The sequence below is a fragment of the Malaclemys terrapin genome, chromosome 13 (assembly GCF_027887155.1).
Source record: "Malaclemys terrapin pileata isolate rMalTer1 chromosome 13, rMalTer1.hap1, whole genome shotgun sequence".
Taxonomy (NCBI): domain Eukaryota; kingdom Metazoa; phylum Chordata; order Testudines; family Emydidae; genus Malaclemys; species Malaclemys terrapin.
In genome coordinates, this window is record NC_071517.1 from 9,679,507 (window position 1) to 9,701,876 (window position 22,370).

At 43.4% G+C, this 22,370-nt stretch overlaps 1 protein-coding gene and 1 long non-coding RNA gene across 4 annotated transcripts in view; one reads left to right on the forward strand and one right to left on the reverse strand.

Moving 5' to 3' along the window:
• LOC128848122 (uncharacterized) lies at nt 1-16,138 on the forward strand. Its single transcript, XR_008446970.1, has 3 exons — nt 1-1,381; nt 2,320-2,454; nt 16,060-16,138. It is a non-coding gene; the product is annotated as an uncharacterized LOC128848122 (long non-coding RNA).
• LOC128848121 (retinoid-inducible serine carboxypeptidase-like) overlaps nt 13,135-22,370 on the reverse strand; it is a 21,048-nt gene continuing 11,812 nt past the window's right edge. For all 3 annotated transcript variants that reach the window (XM_054047908.1, XM_054047910.1, XM_054047909.1), the window contains 4 exons: nt 21,820-21,933; nt 20,939-21,076; nt 16,076-16,239; nt 13,135-14,597 (listed from right to left, as the gene is read on the reverse strand). In XM_054047908.1, coding sequence (XP_053903883.1) covers nt 14,529-14,597; nt 16,076-16,239; nt 20,939-21,076; nt 21,820-21,933 — 485 coding nt within the window. In that variant the 3' untranslated portion in view covers nt 13,135-14,528. The remainder of the gene's footprint in view (nt 14,598-16,075; nt 16,240-20,938; nt 21,077-21,819; nt 21,934-22,370) is intronic.

A 22,370-nucleotide genomic window follows, 5' to 3' on the forward strand; every position in this document is an offset into this window, starting at 1 on the left:
CCTGTCTCCTGACCCTGACCTCCTGATTCCTAGTATCTGACTGTCAGTTCATGACCTCCTGGTTCTGAACCCTGGTTGGCATGGGGAGATGGTCCCTCCTACCCCATCCTACATTAATCACTGGCCAACTTCGTCCCAGTGTCAACAGTTTGTATGGATGATTTCCTGTTCCTCCTTCTGGCTTAAGTAGGGGGAGCGGGCCAACCAGAAGCTCCAGTGTTCCAGGCTCCGGGGTGATGCCCACTATCTGAGCTGGTCTTCAAGGAGTTTTGATTCTAGTACCTGCCAGTAAGTTGTTGGCTGCAGTGTGATGATAGGTAAGAACGCTGTGGATCTGGATTCAAGTTCCATGGATTGCAGGGATCTTCCCAGCAGGCAATTGTATTTGTACAATCGAACTTTAATGCCCCTTTTAATTTTGTTTTAAACACTCAAAGGTACCTTAGCCAGCCAGGGAATAGGAGTCCTTTTTATTCCACCTTTTCCCAAATCTGCAGATTGAATTTGCCAAACCTTATGGAAAAACATAAACCCCTTGAGTTCAACTGGCCCTTTGCTGATAAGAGAAAACGGGCATCTCTTCTAGGAGCAGAAAACAAAGAGCAGAGATCTCAGAAGCGAGATTTTGATAGTTGATGCAAGAAGATGGGAACAGTCAGCTGTGAAGCAAGGGATAAAAGAGGAGATTTGAGGCCAAAGAAGTGGTGAGAACTAAGAGAAGGGAAGCAAAGTGTTTGATCAGAGAGTGGCTGGGAACTAAAGGGTTGTGAAGTCAGAGCAGCACCCTGAGATTTCAGGACCATTGTGATGGACTTGTACTTGTAAGCTCCAAGTTCAAAACTGGCTACAGGGAGAATGGATTTGGCAATCTCCTCCTCAGTGTTGTCAACCTCCAGCATTCAAAAATCATGAATAGGGCCTCCAAAATCTAGAGATTGCCTCTCAACTCATGACCTGTGAAAGAAATAATACAGTTCAGATTCTTTTATCTGCTTTCTGGTTTTGGAGCTTTTAGGGCCAATTTTCAAGCTTTTCTCCACAACCCTGATATCTAGAACATAAGAACGGACACACTGGGTCAGACCAGTGATCGTTCTAGCCCAGTATCCTGTCTTCCAACAGGGGCCAATACCGGGTGCTTCAGAGGGAATGAACAGAACAAGGCAATTATCAAGCCATCCATCCCTTGTCATCCAGTCCCAACTTCTGGCAGTCAAAGGTTTGGGGAAACCCAGAGCATGGAGTTGCGCCCTTGACCATCTTGGATAATAGCCACTGATGGACCTGTCTTGCATTCACTTATCTAACCCTTTTTTGAACTGTTATACTTTTGGCCTTCACATCATTCCCTGGCAATGAGTTGACTGTGTTGTGTGAGGAGGTACTTCCTTTATATTTGTTTTAAACCCACTGCCTATTAATTTCATTAGGTGACCCCCGGTCCTTGTGTTATGTGAAAGGGTATATAACACCTCCAGATCTATTCACTTTCTCCACACCATTCATGATTTTACAGATGTCTATCATCTTCTTAGTCATCTCTTTTCTAAGATGAACAGTCCCAGTCGTTTTAGTCTCTCCTCATATGGAAGCTGTTCCATACCCCTGGTCATTTTTGTTGACCTTCTCTGTGACTTTTCCAATTCTAATATATCTTTTTTTAGATGGAATGACCAGAACTGCATGCAGTATTCAAAATGTGGGAATACCATGGATTTATATAGTGGCATTATGATATTTTTCTGTCTTCTTATCTATCCCTTTCTTAATGGTTTCTAACATTCTGTTAGGTTTTTGACTGCCATTTTACATTGAGCAGATGTTTGCAGAGAATTATCCATGATAACTCCAAGACCTTTCTTGAGTGGTAACAGCTAATTTTGATCCCATCAGTTTGCATATATAGAATTTTTCTTGTGGTTTTTATATGAAAACTGAGATTTTCTTGTAATTAATTGTCTCCAGGAGCTGGAGCTTAAGGAAAATCACCAAATTGCACAAGAACTGTGATACAATCATGAGTTTGCAACATGGCAGATCTTAGCCTGCACTGGTGTGCATTATATACTGCACTAGAGATGTGGGCATGATTGGTTGTGCCTGATGAGCACAAAGGAACACATTCTCCAGTGGCTGAGTAGAAATAACTTCCACTGACATCAATGGGAGTTCCTCCTGTCCTATGATGAGGGAGCAGTAGCCCTGGGCTGGGAGCTGCAAGTCAGGGTGGTTACGCACTGGCAAATATGGGGAAGCTTGTATAAAATCTGCCTGCTCAATGTCTGGATCACTTTGTCTCATATTTGTCCCTAACTGTAGATACATTTACAAAGAAGCACTGGGAGCTAAGGCAGTAAATTGAAGAGCTGGTGCTAAAGTCTGAAAACTGACTCGCAAAACTGGTGTGCTGGTGAGATCTGCAAGAAGGCGAATATCAGAGAGCCGCAAAATATGGTAAAGAAACCGTCACTGCCGACAGCTGAGTTTAGAGCTGAGATCCGGGAGCAGATACGACAGCACTGGGAGCTGAGATGAGAGAGGCAGGAACTAGATGCTGGGAGTTGAGGCCTGAGATCTGAAAGCTGGGAGTAGCCCAGGCACACTGAGGCAGGGACACTGAGCTGAATGTGTGCTATACTCACTTGCCTTGCAACTGCAATAGGAAGACACAGCATGAAAGGCTGAACTGAGTGGGAGTTCCCTTTTATTGTCAGTGGACCGTATGTGGTAGGCTTAATTTCTTGCTGATGTTCTATATTCTCCAAACCTTTTTAGGAGGTATCTGCTAGTACAAAGGGCTATTTCTCCCTGCCAGAACAGGTAGTTATTATTTAACAAGTTAATCACCTACGTTAGTCATCACAACACTTGACTAGGAGTGAAAAGGCAAATAGCAAAACATTGAGGCTGAGATTTTCAGAGCTGCTGTGACAGTTTGGGGAACCTGTCTATGTACAACTTATAAATTCCAGATTGGTTTAATCAACTGTCTGTATTCCTTAGGTCTTATGATTTTCTTTACTGTGTTTGAATGCCACATACTCCTTGCATGAAGGAAGCAGGGGAGTGGTGACTAAGGCCCTTTATTTTTTATTTTGTTTAAAATTTCCTGAGTATCTATCAGCCTTTATTACAAATAGTTAAAAAAGAGGTGAAAATTAGTGCACAAAATTAACTTCACAGTTTTCTGGGTAAATATCAGGGTTCATATTAGGGGATAGGAGGGCAGAAATAAAGCAACAAATAGAGAAAGTACGAGTATTGAAAGTTAAAGTAGTTTAATGCTGCGGTTTATTTCATGAACTGCACGTTAACAGTATCTTCACATAGGCACATACATGCATAAGCATGGGTATCTTCCATTACACTGCCTTATTTTAACACACAGCCTTGCATTTACACCTAGATTAATTTATAATTAACATAAACACATATACTAATGTAATGTAGTGGATTTGCTTAACATAATCAGTATTTTCATGTACTTGAGTGGTCCAAAATTTGAGTGAAAACCAGCAAAACCTAAATAACAGTTTTGTAAAACTCAGGAATTTTTCAGTAAAAATCAGTAAAAACTGAAAATGAAGGGCCTTCTCTATGAATAGATCAGTCATTAAAGGCTATCAGCACCTGAATAGATCTTGCTCAGGCAGAGGGAAAAAAGAACTGCATCCTAGCTAAAACCAGTTTTCTCCAACTTCTCTGAAGAAGGCTAGGGTTTGAAGGAATAGAATATTTCCAGGAGAGGGAGCCACGCCATCAGGTGTTGGTACATCCCTTTAAAAACATAGAAATTGGGTGGGTTGGACTGACAAAGGAAGCTTGGGGCAGGAGAGTGGGACAAGCTTTTGGAGGAAGAGGGACTTTCTGGCTGTGAAACCAGACAAGGCTGAAGGAAGCTGGCTGCACGAGAGAAAGGAGAAGCCATGAGCTGCAGGAGGGGGGATTGTGGACATCCTAAAGGACTTTGATGAAGTCCCAAAGAATGTTCAAGACTGGTGAGGAAACTGAGACAGGTAATGGCTTATGGGTGTGTTGCTGTTTTTACCTAGAACTGTATGGCTCGTGTGCTGTCTAGATTAATTGTGATGGACACAGGCTTTGCAAAAGGTTTCTGTTTGCGTCAATTATTACATGTCCCTACAGAGGTAAACTGTAAACCAGAGTGCCTGCAAGGTTGGAGCTTTGGGAAAGGTGTTTAAGCAACTGAGGCATCTGGAGGAGCCTGCATCAGTCTTGGGACCTGGGCAGTGGGACTGCAGGGGCTCAACTCTCAGAGGTGGGTGACAGAAAGAGAATCTGCACCCCATGAGCATGCCTAGAAACTATGAGCCTGGATTCTGCTCGGACTCCAGAAAGGTTAAAAGTGCATGGTCCAGCATGTGGGACTCGAAACGCAGCGATCTGGTGAATGTCCAGCAGGGGGAGCTTGACTAGGGCCATGACAGCTGCTTAAAAGATTTGGATACCCCGTTCCCATTAGAAATTATAAGGAATTGGACATCCAGAATCTGGATGCAGCTTTGAAAATCCTGCCCTAAAATCTATTTTACACAAAGTTCCTTAAAGGCTTCACAGGTAACCAAGGGATGGTTTTGAATAACAAATGTCCCTTTAAAGTGTCTGCAGGATCTTAGTGCAAAACATCACTAACCTGAATTCTGCAAAAGTGCAGGATGCTTAACATGATCAAGGCTACTAATATAGCTAAGTGTCACTAGGAAAAGGGAGATGAGGTGGTGATGATATCATTACGAATAATTGTGGCTAGCAGCTTCCATTTGAGGACCTCAGAGTAATTTAGAAATATCAATGAAACAAGCCTTGCAACCCCACTGTGAGGCAGGGAGGTATTACTACCTCATTTTACAGACAGGTTAAGTAACTGGCCCAAGATCATAAAAGAAGTCCATTAAAAGCTTGATTCAAAGTCTATTGAAATCAATAGAACAATTTCAAGGGGGTTTGAATCAGGCTTCAGCAGAACCTGAAATAGATCCCACATCCTCTCTCTCGTGGGGCTGTACTTACTTGAATCACAAGAGGAACCTTCCCACTCAAGAGAGGGAGAAAGATATGGAGCAAGCCCCTCTACTGGATACAACTTGCACTTCCAACAGAGAATAAAATCACATGGGGGTGATAGCACCCTAAATTATTTCACATCGTACTAGTGTAACAGCCTTATTATATTATGGAACATTTTTACGGCGAATACATATTTTGTTTAGTATTTCTGAAGTAGAGGCTTGCAGAGAAACTCCTATCAGACCCCAGAGCACAATGCATTCGAATCTTCAGGCAAGATATTCAAAAAATAATTAAAATCCTGTCCTACTCTGAAAAGTGACTGTGAAGATGGCCCTGTGGGGAACCACGTATATTGTCTCTGGTAGACACCACATCACATCTGCTTGCTTTACAAGTAGAAAAATGCTTTTCTAACTGGCAGCTCTGCAAACTTTCAGTTGGATTTTGAAATCACTCTGGCTTCTTTCTTCCCATGTGTCATCACCACTAATAAAGATTCTGCAAGTGGATTGTAGCTAATTCTCTGGGTGATATCTGAGACAGAATAGAATCCATCTCAGTCTCCCATAGTGGCACTGGCTGTGCAGTGATAACAGGGGGGGAAACTAGCAAAAACTTACGGTTAGATATAGGCTCAGTCAGTGGCAAAATCTGGATTCCAATTTTGAGCACACCAAAGTTCAGAGGCATTTGGTTCTGTAGGGTGTTGGTTCAGGTCCATCTCTACTTATCTTTTGTCCGTGGAGTGAGTAGTGCTGAATAGAATGATCTAATCTGTTGACTGTGAAAGTGCCATTTTTATTTACATTGTAAACTCTTTTTGACAGGGAATGTTTTTTTGTTATGTATTTGTACAGTTCCTAGCATAGTGGGGCCCTGATCCATGACAGTGGCCTCCAGGAGCTAATGTAATACAAGTAATATTCTCATTGTCACTTTTCTGACCCATAGCTGCTCTTTAAAGAGTTTTGTCCCTGGCTCAGAGAAAAGGGAGGATTTTAATTATGGTTGTGTGGCGTAGATATTGCAGAATTCCATATTAGAAGTGGCTGCATTTCAAGGTATATCAAGTGATCTTTCAATATATTTTATTCAGTGTTTAGATTTCTCCTAGCTTAAAAGCCCCTACATAAAGATAAGGTATTGTGTGGATAGTACACTGTCTCTCATTCTACTAGTCATTGCCAGAAGTCCCCTCCTCTCAGTTGCGATACTTTGTAGAACTGATCTTTTAGAGGAAGCAAATTAGGGTTTCTGCATCTGAAATATCATTTCTGGTGGGGCTGCCATCATTGCCTGTTAAGGGTTAATAGTTTGGGACGTGATATATCATTGAAAGCCACTGGGTGTTGGCGGCACTTGCGGGATTTCATTACAATGAGCTGCTTTTCCATCAACGTACTGTGTCAGAATGATGTCTGATGTCAGAAACTGTATGTAGAAACTGCACTACCCATGGCAGGTGACCTTATGATTTGCAATTCTGGTTGCCTTCCAACATATACATCCTTGGATATGACATTGTTAGGTATAACCTCGCAAAATATCTTCATGGGATGAATTCACTTCTCGGAACTCATATTATCACTCAGTGAGGATCTTACTTTATAACAGTTAACCCTCTGCCCCAGGATGTTGCCATTAATGACATTAGAGAGTTGCTATGGTAACAGTAGGATGCAGGTTCCAGTTTGTTGTTGTGTTTTAAACTGTTAGGGGTAAATCAGATGAAGAGAAGAGATAGTGAGGAAAGGTGATGTTGGCAACAGTCAAAGGGGTCTCATGTCCTATTCTACTCCTGCTGTCCTCTAGGGCCAAAAAATTCTTGAGAGGTAGTGGAGTTCTGCCGGGCTGGTTTGAAATTTTGGGAAAATTTCCCAAAAATGGATTTTTTCCCATTTTTTTTTCCAATTAAATTTTGAAAATTTCCATTGAATTTGGGAAAATTTCTGTACAAAACTATGACAGTTCTTCCAGAAGCTGTAATGTCCAGTGATGTTCCTTAAAAACATCCCAATGGACTTAGACGGACCCCCGCCCCATTCTGCAAAGTCATAGGCATAGGTTTAACTGTACACATTATGAATGGTCGCAGGAACTTAAACGGCACTACTCACAGTGCATAAAGTGAAGCGCATGCATTAAGTCTTTGCAGGATAGCTAACTGGGATGACCTCAGTATGGGCAGTATTTCTTATGCATTCCCTTAGCATGTGCCATATTCCTTGTAGTAGTAACTGTAGGGAATACTGTACACACTATGGCAATGATACCGGTTTACCAAGGTGAAATGGGAACGTTTTTAAGGGTGACCACTGCATACTCTATTTGAAGAAACAATGTGCTTAAATATAGGTCACAATATAGAGTGATATGTTGGGATTACAAAAGCAAGGAATATTCTCCTGTCATTTGTACCTCTCTAGTCTTGTTGCTGTCATTTGGCTTGGATGACTGTTACTAACTCAACAGCTATAAATACAAAGGACCCAATTCTTATTCCCAGGAACCTATTGCAAAAAGCTCTGTGCTAGTTCAAATCAAACCATTTCCAAAGTAAAATCCTATGGTTACATTATCTTCTCATTGACACCAGTGTGACACACATTGTCCTCATTCGGCTTAGCTAGGCTGTCTTGGTGTCAGCAAAGGGAGAATTTGGCCTATGGTGTCTTCAAGTGCTGTTTGAGTATTTGTATTGATTGAACTGGCCCCTGACTTTGTTCATGACAATGTTTTCCCATGGTATTTTAAAGTCTCCTAATTCCACCAAGTGGATGATCACTTCACTGCATTTCTACCAGTAGCCAGATGAACATGCAAAAGAGCCGGGAGGTTGGCACCAATCACAATAGCCACTGGTCTCCTGGGAAGCTGAGATAAAGACCGGATTGGATAAAATAAGCCTCCCTTGCCTCCCTCCACCCGAGTGTTCAAAACACTTAAGAACAAAACCTCCTCTTGTTTCTGGCATGCCCTGGCACCAAATGTGCCACAGCAGGTTGAGAATGTTTTAATGGGATTTCCAGTCATCTGCAGACTGGGTTTGGGTGAGAGGACCCCATCAGCTTTCCTTCCAAAGGACTCCGAGCAGGGTGGGAGGGCTGCCAGTTGCCCCAGACTGTAAGACATGACTCCACCAGGCTGCACTCTAACAAGGTAAAGCAGCCAGGCTGGTGGTCACCCCAAAAAGCCATAATTGGGTAAGTATCTGAACTGTGTCGGGGCCCTGAGGCTTCGGAGCAAATATCCAATATTCCTGTATCTCTGAACAACAGGGCAAGAGGGTGCAATTGTTTAGGGTGATCCAAATGGGGCATGAAAAGGAGCCAGGGCTGGCCCTCTATTGTGTGGTGTTCTCAAACACTACGCCATACCTCAGGGGTGCGGAGAGACATGAAAAAGGACACTGCCGAATCCTGCAGAGTCTGTTCTCCAGATTCTTGGAACCGTTATTTTAGAAATTAAAGCTGAGATTTTTCAAAGTCACCATTAGGATTTGGATCCTCAACCAGCCCCAGCCTGTACTGACCTCAGCTGACATGGTTTAAGCTAATTTACCCAAAATGCACCTGGACTCGCAGTGAATTATTTAGTACATTATTTTTCATTGCTGAGGAGTTTTAAAGAAAAGTGTCTTTTTAATGCCACCTAGTCTTGTCCTGTCTGTGATGGATTAGACAATTGAATAAATCTTCCCCATCTGGGATCTTATGATATTTGGCAGCAAGGTATACAATTCCCACATACTTGTGGATATAGCAACTAGAATTGGAACAGGACAATAAAATTAGATCACGATAGAGCATACTAGTAACTAAAGCCAAACAGCAACTTGTATGAGCAGAAAGTCCAAGCTCACTGACTAGTATCGGGGTGGGGGGATGGGGGACAGGGGCGTGTCAACAATATTTATGCAAGAGTATTTAGGAGCAGTGTCATTACAGTTCTGCCCAGTCACGTGATGATAAGCATATATGAAAATAGTATGATTATTTCAAAGACAATGCAAGTGACCAAAGGCTTACAGGGAAACATTATTGAAGAGGAAATTTTAGGAATGGGGAAGCAATTATAAAAGGAGCCTAAATAAGCTGTTTCTGGAGCTGTTCATAATGCTTTTGGAAAATGATTGTGGTCGTCATTTTTGAAGGCAGCTTGTAAATAAGATTATTCCAGACAGCTGACAGCAGAATTGATTCATAGTGTCTTAAAATCTTATTCAGTCCTACATAGTATGGTGCCTACCTATCAATTTTGTTCGTAAGACTTGGGGAGATGGGGGGGGAGAGAATGTAGGCAAGGCCATAGAACTGAGTTAATACATTCAAATCAATCAGGGTTCCTGAAGACACATCAGTGATGATAAGTTGGTTGCCCCTCTACATTGCAAGTATTTTGGTCTTGTTTTTCAAGTGCTATATGAATTTTTACTAACATTTACCAGGTTAGACTGCAATCCAATCTTACAACTAGAAATGGCTGGAAAATGGTGAAAAAAAAAGTCATGAAATTCTTTTTCCAGTTTTTTTAATCAAAATTTGAGATTTTGATAATTTTTTTTTTTTTTTAATTCCCATCAGCTCTATGTGCAATCTATAAAACTGGGGCCTACTCAGGAGTTGGATGAATATTCTGCAGGAAGTGCTCTTGGTGATGGAAATGCAGTGATTGAGTCTGAACCAGTTACCGATGCTATTGTTAGGGATGGTGGGATTAAGGGGCTACCTGCCATTATTCAGATGAAACAGAAGACAGAACTTGACCACTTGTTGTGTAAACTTCAATAGCCGTTTGGGCCAGAAAAGATACATTAAGGGTGGTGTCCGCGCCTCATTTGGTCTCTAATATGCCCATGTATAGGTAGACTGGAAATCATATTGCTCTTGTTTATTATGTCCATTATGACTTATATTTTCAAAAGGAATGAGTGATTGTGGGTGCTTACCTTGAGATACCTAAGAGAGGTCTAATTTTTCAGAAAGTGTTGAACATCTTCTGAAAATCAGAACCTATGAATGTATCTCAAGCTGGGCACCCAAGAATCAGTTGCTCCTTTGGAAAATTTAGGCCTGTGTTCCTTGCCTCCTGTCCTAGGCAGTTCAGTGATGCTGTACAGCATTAAACAGCCATTGCATTCCACTCCAGAGGTAGTTGAACCACAGTGGTGGATCCAGTGTTTCCTGGGTATAGTTTGTAAAGAACGTTGTGATGAATAAATACTCATTTGTTAGTAATTATACTGGAAAGACAAAAGCCTGGGGGAAGTGAATGGGTACAAAGCTGCCTTGAAACTCGTATGGTGAGACCGAGAGCAGATTGTACCTCAAAATTCTTTGGATCAGCACATGGACCTTCCAATAACCACTTCATCCGAATGGCTCCTGAGCACCTCCATCTCCGTAAGCACTGAAGCCTTCAGTTCACAGCGCTCTTGAAAATATTAAGTGATTACATATTCTCGCAGTCTCAGCATATTTTTTCCATTTACACTCAATTCTCAGTGTGATACGTAGACATTTATATAGAGCAACCCTAAAAAAAAAAAAAATCCCAACACCAAGACTTGAGTGACAGGTACAGTAGCTGCTGTGACTAGCATGTTCAGCCTTACAACTCCTGCTGTTTAACCAAAATATCCCTTCTGGGTTGCAGCAGCATCAGGAACATTACTGAACTTACACTGCTGAGCTGAACATACCAACTGTACTTGAAAAGCTGGGCTCCCTAGTGTGTGGGAAAAGGCATTGAGCTCAGTTAATTAAACCCCAATGGACTGATTCAGCCTCACGGTTGCTGCACTACAGGGACACCCAGTGTTTCAGAACAAGCGCCAGCCTGGAATGGCTGAGACTGCTGAATGGCTTTTGCCCTGTTTCCTCTCCCACTCCAACAGCTCTCTAGGACAGGGGTGGGCAAACTTTTTGGCCTGAGCGCAATATCGGGGTTGTGAAACGGTATGGAGGGCCAGGGAGAGAAGGCAGTGCCACCCCAAACAGCCTGGTCCCTGACCCCCTCAGAACTCCCGACCCATCCAACCTCCCGCCCTGCGCCTTGTCCCCTGACCACCCCCTCCCAGGATCCCCGCCCCTAACTGCCCCCCAGAACCCCACCCCCTATTCAACCCCCCCTCCCTGTCCCCTGACCACCCCCTCCCGGGACTCCCTGCCCCTAACCACCCTCCTGGGATCCCCCCCCAGCCCCTTTCTGAACTTGGCCCTGCGAACATGGGCTGGAGGACTCAGGAGGAGCAGGAGCAACCGTGCAGCCAGAGAGAAGCAGCGATTTCCCCTTCAAAGTGCCGCTTCTTTCCGTCCGGCTGCGCAGTGTTCCTTCCGAGTCCTCCAGCCCGCGTTCGCCGCGCTCCTGCCACCCGCACCGCCCGCCTGCTCCCCTGCCCCCACAGCACAGCTCCTTCCCCCATGGGGGGAGCACCAGTGCTGAGCTGCCCGAGTGCCCAGCCCTGGGGGCCCCTGTTGTTGGGGGGACCATGCCAGGGCACCCTGAGCCGCGCCACCCAGCCGGAGCCAGCCAAGCCACCACGCTGGCAGCACAGCGAGCTGAGGCTGCGGGGGAGGGGAGACAGCAGGGGAGGGGCCGGGGGCTAGCCTCCCCAGTCAGGAGCTCAGGAGCCGGGCAGGCCAGTCCCGCAGGCTGGATGTGCCGTAGTTTGCTGACCTCTGCTCTATGGGCTTGATTAAAGTAGCAGCAAAGGCTTGTCTAGAAAGAGTTAGTGCACAGCAAGCAGGAGTGTAAATCTACAGCACACTAACCTGCTGCGCATTAACCAGCCAAGCAGACCCCGATACCCAGCACGGAGGCGATTCCTAGTGCACTTTGGCATACAGTACTCCTGCTAGAAACAACTTCAGAGGAAGTAATCGATTTTCAAAAGCTTGCAGGCTAACAGAACTACCACCATCTACCTGGGGCGATGACTAAGAAAGGGGAAAATGACTCCCCATTGAAAAAACAAGGGAAATTGCTTGTATCCCTCCTGTTAAGGCTGAATCCCCACTCTGTCACTCCGAGTGCAGAAGTTTGGGCCCGCAAGGATTTTAAAAGTTAATACTTGCCACTCTAGGCTTGTATTAAATTCCCAGGTTACAGCTTTTCTTTGACCTTGGCTTGGTAAACGCTGCCACCACCTAAATGCAAAAACTCCCTTTGAACCCAGGAAGGAACACTTGGGAATTCCTCCCTTTGGGGTATCCTCAAGCCCTTTTACTTCCCCTCACACTCCGGGGAAGAGCTCAGAAAGAAAACCAAGGAAATTAGCTGTGGCTATCAGCTAATCAAACAACACGCATAAGTCTTTTAGGACACCAAAAATCCAATCCTGTTCTTAAAAAAAGGTAAATTTTATTAAAAACACAACGGGGAAAAAAATACATTTGGAACTCAGGCTTTTTGCTAGATCTTAAAAGAAACAATTACAAAAATTAAGCACCCAAAACCAGCTTTCTTGGGGGTTCAGCTTAAAGGTTACAAGCAAACAAAAGCATCAGGGGTTAGCACAGAGGAGATCCACAAGCCTTAAAAAATAAACAGAAATAAACCTGATTGCATGTAGCTAATCATTCTGATCTACTTACACCTTTGGAAGTCAGAAAAGTAGTTCTAGGCATGATTTGATGATTTATGATCATACCTGGCTTAAAGCAGCTTATAGCATGGCTGCCCTGTCCCTCCAGCCCAGAGAACAACCAACAAAGGGAAAGATTCTTTCCCCATTTTAAAAAGTTTTACCTTCCCATTGGCTCTTTTGGTCAGGTACCCACTTTTTTTTTCTTTAGCTGGGGGACTTTTTAACCCTTTACAGGTAAAGAACAGCTACCAAGAGGGATTTTACAGCTAACGCTGGCTGGGTGTCTATCAAAGGGAGCCAACCCCCAATTTATTTATCATATCTCCCTTAGATCATAACCAGCTGTTCCTCTAAGTCACTGGTTCCAGGTGGATTCTTGCCCTCCACACTTTCTCTGCATTGGGCAAGGGGAGAAGAAACTTGCTGCTGTTAGCTACCTACCACTTATACCTATAATGTATGGGGGCACATGGCAGTATCCTCCCATTGCTGCTTTTAGGCAGAAAGTGCTATAATCCATTACAATATTGGCTTTTATTTGGCTTCAAGAACATGTTAAAAAATGTGACAAGAGCAGGATCAATACATAGATCAGCATAGTTGTAACTATTGGATTCATTATTTAGCACTGAGGGTTTTATTCCCCAAAGCCAGACCATAGAGGTACAAGGTTTTAGGCATCAAATCAACTTGTTTCCATGAGGTGCAGCATTTAAGTGAGATCCACTGGTTTACTGGAAAGGTAGATTGTTTCTGCATTGCCAAAGTTCCCCATAGCAGTTTCAGCTTATTTATGCTCTAACAGCAGAGTTTGTGCACATGCGTTTACATAGCATTACACTGCAATAGTTGCTACGCTAATACTCTTACGTTTCACATGTGGGGAGGCACAGGGCTGTTTGCTATTTATTTAGGATTCTGACAACTGGAACAAGCTGCCTGAGTGTCGATAAAAAGGGTCATTTTCAAAGGGGATTGCAGCTGTACACCAGGAATGAAGTGATTCAAATACCTCATGTGTGTGATTGTTTTCCCTTGGGAACTGGGATAAGTACACTTTATAAAGAATTTTCACTTCAAATGGCAAAGCCAATAGCTCACTGCAAGACTCAATCCAAGATCTAGAAAAATGTGGATGGGGTATTTGTTCTGACTTATGCCTCCTCCTTATCGCTTAAATAACCTTCTCCTATTCGCTTTCTGGGTTGAGGCCAGAAGCCCAGCAGCTCTTATCCATTAGAACTTTGGCTCATTCTATGACGAGAAAGTATTGGCACATTGTTTATTCTCACATTAAGTACTGAGCGATGATTGTGTGGCACTGAGTGCATTAAAAAACAAATCTTAGATAATGCACAAGAAAAAGGAGGCGAAAGAGTAGAAAGAGTGGTTCAGTATGAACACACACCTCAGTCCAAACTGGATCTGTATCCAAAATGAAGTCCTAGCACAGCCACTCTGCGGCGTCTAGCTAGAAAGCAATGCTGTCTGACTCAGATGCCAAGTCATCCGTTTAGGAAAAAGCATCCGCAGCTTATGGAAGCAGGCTTGCTGCCTGAGGTTGAATCTTTAGAGCAGCAAACTCATCTTAATAGTGGTGCATAAACAGACAAAGAGCATTTGGGCAATCCTCAAAGAAGCGTCGGAGTGTGTTATTTATCAGAGTGAAGTTCTCATAGGAAAAGTCAGGGTGAGCAGTATTGAGGCAGAGAATCACAGTTTACAGATTCAAAGGCAGCATTTCATTTAAGAATAACCATGCATCTCCTTAAATGCCTTGCACATTACCAAAGTGTAAAAGAGGCTAACTTTCCACAGAGTGATTGCTCCTTCTGAAGTTCAGTCTGTGGCACAAGTTCTGCTAAAGCACCGGAGTTGTATGTGAAAACCATGCCAGCTGGCATCCATTTCACCAGTGTTTCTGTTGTGTCACCATCCTGACCATTTTCAACGCCATGTCCCCTTGATCGGATGGTACCTACCATAGGGAAAGAGAGTGTGTTATTAATTGCTATGCGGAAGCAGACTGCTAGCTCTAGATGTTTCATAGTCACACTAATATTTAGCTTGCTTTTCTAGGACAGCCTTCACCTTGCTCCCTGGTATTAGTGCATTGTGAGAGTGCCTTCCAAGTGAGGACTGCAGTCAGGTAAAGATGGGGAAACAGAGGCACAGAGAGGTTAAAGTGACTTTCCCAGGGTCAAACAGGAATAGGTGGCAGAGCCAGGAAGAGAAAACAGGTCTCCTAACTCCCAGCACTAGCACTAGTGAAAATAAATTGGATGCAGTTCAGAGTTTGGTTGTTTTTTTGTTTCCAAGGTTGCGGGAAGGAAGACAGGGGGCCTGATTCTGATCTCATGCTAGTCTTACACCAGTGGGAGTAACTTTACTAAAGACAATAGATGTATTCCCATTTAAAAAAAAAGCCAGTGAAAGGATAATAAGACTTTTCTGCTAAGGAGGGAAATAAGGGGGGAGGGACAGCTCAGTCATTGGCCTGCTAAACCCAGGGTTGTGAGTTCAATCCTTGAGGGGGCCACTTAGGGATCTGGGGCAAAAATCAGTACTTGGTCCTGCTAGTGAAGGCAGGGGGCTGGACTCAATGACCTTTCAAGGTTCCTTCCAGTTCTAGGAGATAGGATATCTCCATTAAAAAAAAAAAAAGAGTGCAACTAGCAGGGCATTAGGATGGTGGTCACAAATATACAATGAGGGCCTAAAAGTAACTAATTATGGGAAATTCCACAGCAAGGCCAAGAAACAAGTGAATTAAGGCAGCTGGATTCTGAAACTCTTTCTTGTTTCAGGAAGGCTGGGAAGCTGCTAGATACAGTTTGGTGGTCTTCACTTAAACAAGCCTCAGTGTGTTGACTGAATATGCTTCTAACATTTTGGACTCTGCAAGGAAAGTGCAATTAAGATTTGCCCTCCTCCCATGGTTCTGGATTATTGTACAGAATATAAAGATTACATTTTTCTCAATACAGTAGATACATCTACACCCTGTTACAAAGATGGATGAAATGCAGATTACCGCTCTTTGTTCAAACAATTTAGAGAGACAGTATTAAATTAAGATCTGATTTTCCATTACCTTATTCGATGGTCAATTAAACCCGAGCAAAGTACTGGGTGTAAAATGCTACCAAACCAGAGAGGCAGCGTTTTACAACCTGTGCTTCACACAATGCATAGTCATTGACACCAGTACAGAGAAAGGGAGAATAAGGCCCATTAAGTCTGTGCTGGGTATTATGCAAAGTCTGAGTGTAAGCCACATCTCCAAACCAGGAAGTTAATTAACCAAAGGAATAATCTACATAGTCTGATTCTGGAGTGTTCATGCAAATGTGGGAAAGCATTTAGCCATATTATGCAGGCAAAGCAGACAGATACATCATTCACAATTTGACTAATATTAGGTTTCTTTTGTCTTTCAGCAAATGTGCTATTTACCATGTGCCCAGCCTTTAGAATCCAGTAGAAGGCCAAGTTCTCATAGGACTTATGGAAAGCAGCTGTCTCAGAGGACTCTGGAGATCCATACAGAGCCTTCCATTTTTGTTGGCTGAACTGCTTCAGTTTAGGCCATTTCAGTTTCTGAACCCATGCCTCCTGGCCTAAGTTAGGGATAGAAGAGTTATGTTTCATTATTAATTGTTTATAGTAAGGCAGCATCTAAAGGTCCCAACTGAAATTGGTGTCCCATTATTCTAGACGCGATATGAACAAATATATAGCAAGTATAGTTGGTCAAAAAAATTTGAATGTTGAAAAAAAAAATTTTGCAACCACAAAAAAACCTTTTAATAAAAAATTCAAAGGATTTTCTTCCCCGTGGGTCAATGTCTTGTAAAAATTCCAAAAGTTGACCCGAAGGTTTTGATCAGTTCTAACAACAGACGGTCCTGCTCTGAAGAGCTCACAATCTAAATAGACAAGACATACCAACTGTGGGAGGGAAAGACAGAAACACAGAGGAATGAAGCAGCTTGTGCCTGGTTACCTAGCACAGTGATTCTCAACCAGGGGTATATGTACCCCTGGACGTACGCAGAGGTCTTCCAGCGGGTACCTCAACTCATCTAGATATTTGTCTAGTTTTACAACAGGCTACAAAAACCATAGCGAAGTCAGTACAAACCAAAATTTCATACAGACAATGACTTGTTTATACTGCTCTATATACTACACACTGAAATGTAAGTACAATATTTATATTCCAATTGATTTATTTTGTAGTTATATGGTGAAAATGAGAAAGGGAGCAATTTTTCAGTACAAGTGCACTGTGACAGGTTTGTATTTTGATGTCTAATTTTGTAAGCAAGTCGTTTTTATGTGAAGTGTAATGTGGGGGTACGCAAGACTCCTGAAAGGGGTACAATAGTCTGGAAAAGTTGAGAGCCACTGACCTAGCAGGCTAGTGGCACAGCTGGACACAGAACCCAAATCTCTTGAATGCCAGTCCAGTGCCCTGCCCATTGCACCACACTGCCTCTCAATGGCACAAGTCTGACTCTCCTGACACAAAGCGGTCTGTGTACCAACAACATTCGGGTTTAAACAGAAACGCAAGGTAGAGAGGTGTCTCCTTGGAGAAGTGGCAGCATTAGCAACTCCAGCATATTCTCATTCCCCTTCGCACACAACATCTTGAAGCCCTCCCTTGCTCCACAGAAACCTAAAGATGGAAACACCGGCAGGTAGGAATTCCTCAGCTCAGGGAGGCACACAAGACCAATGTTAGGTGGTTCCCACCATAATGCATGCTTGGGCAAAATAAGCCTCATTCTGGGTCTAAATGTATATCGATACCAATACAAGCACCGGTCCGGCACGTTGCTGGACTCCCTGTCCCCCAGGTTGTAGGAATCGAGGCTGTTCAGCACCCTGCAGGATCAAGCTGACAGCACAAGCTGTGATAGCACAAGCACACGTTGGAAACACGCTCTGCATTAGGGCCAGTGTTTTGCTGTTTGTTACAGTCATTCAAACAGGAGAGTCTGAAAAGGCGACATCTGTTTTCAAGACCAAACTAGGGAAGAGAAGAGTGTTGAGACAGCAAATAAAGAGACCAGTTCCAGGACATTTAAAAAAGCTATTACTGTTTTTAAAACCACCGCTCAGTTACTACAGCAATTCATGCTGTAAGAAGTGCAGCTTAATTTTACCTCAAAATTAGCAATTTGTGGCACTCCAATTTGTCCTACCAGTTTTGACATCCTAAACAGCATCTATTTAAAGAATTATTGATTGCTGGGCTGTCCATGAAAAGGAATTGAAAAGGAGAGCTTTGGGTCGTCTATTCTTAGCAATTAGGGGCTGAGAGATTACAGCAATAAAACTCCATAATACGAGAGGATTGTTTGCCCAGATCAATACAGGAGACTATTTTAACAAAGGAAAAAAAGGAAACAGAATGAACTCTGGGGATTTGCTGCAGAGTGAGATATTCCAGCGACACCTAATGTGGCCCACAAGCTTCATTTCACAAGTGCGGAGTCTCTTAAAGACGAGAAAAACTTTTGAGCAACCGCGATGTACATGCTGAGCAAGCATGTGCTCTTGGGCAGGTGCACATGTCCTTCAACCCCACCTGCTCCAGACTGATCATTAGGCTCACTCATTGTGTCACTTCTGACACCATTATTAATTATTTCTGTTGTGGTAACGCCCCGAGTCCTCAGTCAGCATTGGGCCACCTTGTCCTAGGTTCTGTACAAACACATAATAAGACATGGTCCCTGCCCCAAAGGGCCTGCCATCCAGTACAATCAATATCAGTAGGGCAGGAGAAAGGAATGAAATCAATATGTCCAATTTTATATATGCACCAGTCATGTTTTGCATGTATAAATAAATAGTCACCTGACTGCTCCTTAGTTTGTGATTAGTTAGTTGGCGAATTATGTGGAGGCATCATGGAAAAAGTAGGTTGTGAGGAGTATTTGATGTGAAGGGAGGGGGGCATTGGCTTTACTGCTAAATTTAGAGGGCCTTCCTCACGTAGGGGGCTGCCTGGAAGTAGGCCCATAAATTCTTGTAGGGGAAGTAGACATAATGGGGGAGCAAGGCTAGAGTGGGTGGGGTGATGTGGTAAAACGTATGAAGGGGCAGAATTGTGAAGGACCTTAAAGGAGAGGGCAAGAAACCTGCATCTGATCTAGTGGGTAAGGGGCATCCAGTGGAGGGATTCAACTAGGTGTGGCTCTGTGCAGGGGGATGGTTGACAGAGTCAGAGCATCAGGTCAGAAAGATGATAACTCAGTTATTTGTGCTTTGGCAGATGAGGGGCCACTTCTTTATTTGTGCTATAAAATACCTAGCACGTAGTAAAATAGTTAACAACAAAATACGCCACCAGCGTAACCTGTGATGCCTGGAAAGACATAAGAGAAGACAATGAAGTAAATCACATCCCCAATAATGGCTAGGGTCAGACAGCAATAAAAAAAACAGGATCCACCCTTATTGTTGGCTCCATCTCAGGAGTAGCAAGGTTTGGATTGCTGCCTTTGGCAAACTACAGTATGTTGACATAGTTAGGAGTTATGTCATAGTATGTAATTCAAGAAGCTGGAGGTAAGCATGGCAGAGATGTAACTAATGTGATCAAATTCTTAGAGTGGGGGGACATCTCCTAGCACCAAATCTCTGTGATCTGAGACCTAGCCCAGCATTTCCCTTCGAACTTAATTTCTACCTCCCAACTCTGTTGCAAAGCTAGTTTCCAACAGTGAATCCTATTCCTCATGGAGCTATGGTTAGCAGTGTCCTCAGGACTGGGGGACAGATTCTGAGCTGTATCTCTCAAAGGTACAACTCAGAGGTACAGCCCAACTGGAGGATGGTTGGGGAGACAAAACCATCATTGTGCCTCCCAAAATCTGGTCTGGCTTGGGGGTTTATTATAAATTAGAGTAGCCACTAGGGGCTAACTATTTATAGGCTTACCTAGACCATTTAACACTGTAATACCTGAGCATCTCATAATATTCATGAATTTATCATTGAAAATCCTGAGGGCAAGGAAAATTTATAATCCCCATTTTCAGATAGTGGAGGAGGGAAGGTGGTGAAACTGAGTCAGAGCTTAAGTGGCTTCACCAAGGCTCACTTAGGAAGTTTCTGGAACTGTTTGGAACAGAACCCCTCTCTTCTGAATCCCAAGGCAGTGGCTGCATCACAAGACAGTCCTTCCTCTTAGGCACTTCACGCTCATATTAGGACGGGCAAAAATATTCTGTCAAAACTGTGTTCCAACAGAAGATTTGGTATTTTGATTATATGAAACTTTTCACAAAAAGCGGCTGCTTCCTGTGGTAGATTTTTTTTTCCCAACAAACAAAAAATCTATCACAGGAAGCAGGCACTTTTTGTGAAAAATTTCATTTAATCTAAACACCAAAATGCCTGGGAAACAAAAATATTTTCAATTTGGCTAGTCTGCTGTGGTGCCTCATGGGAACTGTAGTTTGGTTTCCTCGCATCCCCATTCATTTTTATGGCTTGGGCTCCCCAGCTGGACTACATCTCCCATGATGCAACCACCTCCCGTCACTACAAGGTGAGACTGTGGTGCATCATGGGAGGAGTTGGGTGAACAGGGAGCTCAACCTGTTGAATGGACACATGAATGGACGCATGAGGCACCTCAACTACAACTCCCTGAGGCACCATGGCAGCTTTTCCAAATTAAAAGATTTTGGTGTTTTTTTTGTTTTTGGGGGTGTGTATGTCGGGGATTGGGAGAGAGGGGGAAACAAAAGGTCAACATTTTCTGCAGGAGGAAAAAAAAAGCTTGTTTTCCAAACAACTCTACTCAATTCCCCTGTTTGCCAGAAGAACTGGTTGCCTTGTGGACAGCCTGAGTGTGCAGCTGTTACTTTAGATGGCTGGATGAGGAGAGTAGACTGAGCTGGAACTATTGGCACATACGGAAGCGTTGCGTGATTTACTGAGTGACGCAATGTGCCCATTTTGGTGCATCTTTTCGGATGTCTCAACCACTGTGTGTATTTTATAAGCCACTTGGAACTTCTGAAAGAAACAGTCCTTGTTTAAAAAAACTGCTTGAAAGCCACTTTTCAAGTCTGTTTTTAGTGATCTTATTTTGCCATAGAAGGGGGAAAAATTGGCCATCATTTACTACCAGTCACATCAGCGTAGAGTTAATGCTCCCAGCAGAGTGGGCTTTAATCTAATTAACTGAGAATTATTTAGGGATAGTTAACTATCCAGCACGGCAAACAGACTTTTCTAGGTCTGTTCAATAGCTTCAGTGGAACGCTACATGGAAGAAGAATGAATCCTTACCCATGGTGTCCACAATGAGATCCAGCTGTCCGTTATAGACAGTAACGTTGACATTGGCTGCCAGCAGCGCATCCACAATATCAGTGACAGGCTTCATGAAGTCGTCGGCCATGTGTAAGAAGACTTCTTTTGACTGACCTATTCAGACAGATCCAAACATGAAAGACAGAGCAATTGACTAAGTGTGTCATCTTTAAATGGAAGCATCAGCAGCAGGGCTTGCCAAGAGTTGTGAAATGCAATTTGTTGCTGCAGAAAAGCAAGCACTGGAACGGTACATTCCAGACCACAATGATCAGTCTGAGTGACTGGAGAGAAATGGAGAATGGCCAAATTCCACATATATACAGGGGATATCAAAGCAGCACAGGACATGTTTCTAACAGTACTTCACATGCGGATTTGTCAGTTTCCATCTCCCATTACAGATCTGGAGGGGTGTTGGCAGGTATTCAGCATTGCTCTGTTTCCCTCTGGTTTGATTTACACCCTCCTTTCCCTGAACTCTCACAGCACTGCCTTTCTGGCAGAGGAGAATGGCTAGGAATCCTTTTGGCAGACTGAGTTGCACAGATAGGTTTCAGCTGCTCAGGCATGAGGCATACTCTCCGTGCCAGGGTGTGCACCTAGTTAGACCCTGGCAGGCTAGAGAGGAAGACACAAGGACCAGAATCATGCCTATGCCCATAGGCCTGCCCAGTTCCCTGTTGTGGGTCTTTTTAGGAGCTTGTCCCACAGTTGGGCCCAAGCGGGATGAGAATTTTAACAAGCAAGTCAGGGAGACTTCATGTGGTACAGCATCAAGACTGCTTTGAACAGACTACAATATTGTGTAAGTGACAAGCTGCCCATTAGAGCCATGTCAGAGGGTAGGAAGGTACCTCCCCATGTGACAGAGTCAGGAATGATTGTCAGCTTCTTTCGGATGGGTCCATTCATCAGGTCACTTAAGCTGTCCTTATGCAGACGTTCGACATGGCGCTGGTAAAGTTTAACTGAAAGGAAAGAAAAGAGTTTATTCTGCGGCACAGGGTGTTGGATTTAAAGATGATTGATAGGCATGAAGATGGTGTCTGATAAACAAACACCACAAGGCAAAAACAAGTCTTATCGAGGCTCATTCAGTTCAGACCTAAGAAACTCTTTGCTGCTGAAACCGCAATAGTCACAGAGGAAGAGATTTGCTGATTTTTAAGAGGTCTACAGTAGAAGAGAGAATCAGCCTATAGCATGGTCAGAAGATAGAAGAGGAACAGAGTCATTATCTTGTTCCTTTTTCTGCCAGGGCATATTGTTCCCAACAGTACATTTCTGGGGCTAAATTTCTGCTTTAGCTAGTAAGCCTGAACATCAACTCTTCTCATCACCAGACGAGTTAGTTTTGAGCTGCAACCAATTGTTACTTTTAAAAGTAAGGAGGGCTCTTCACCTC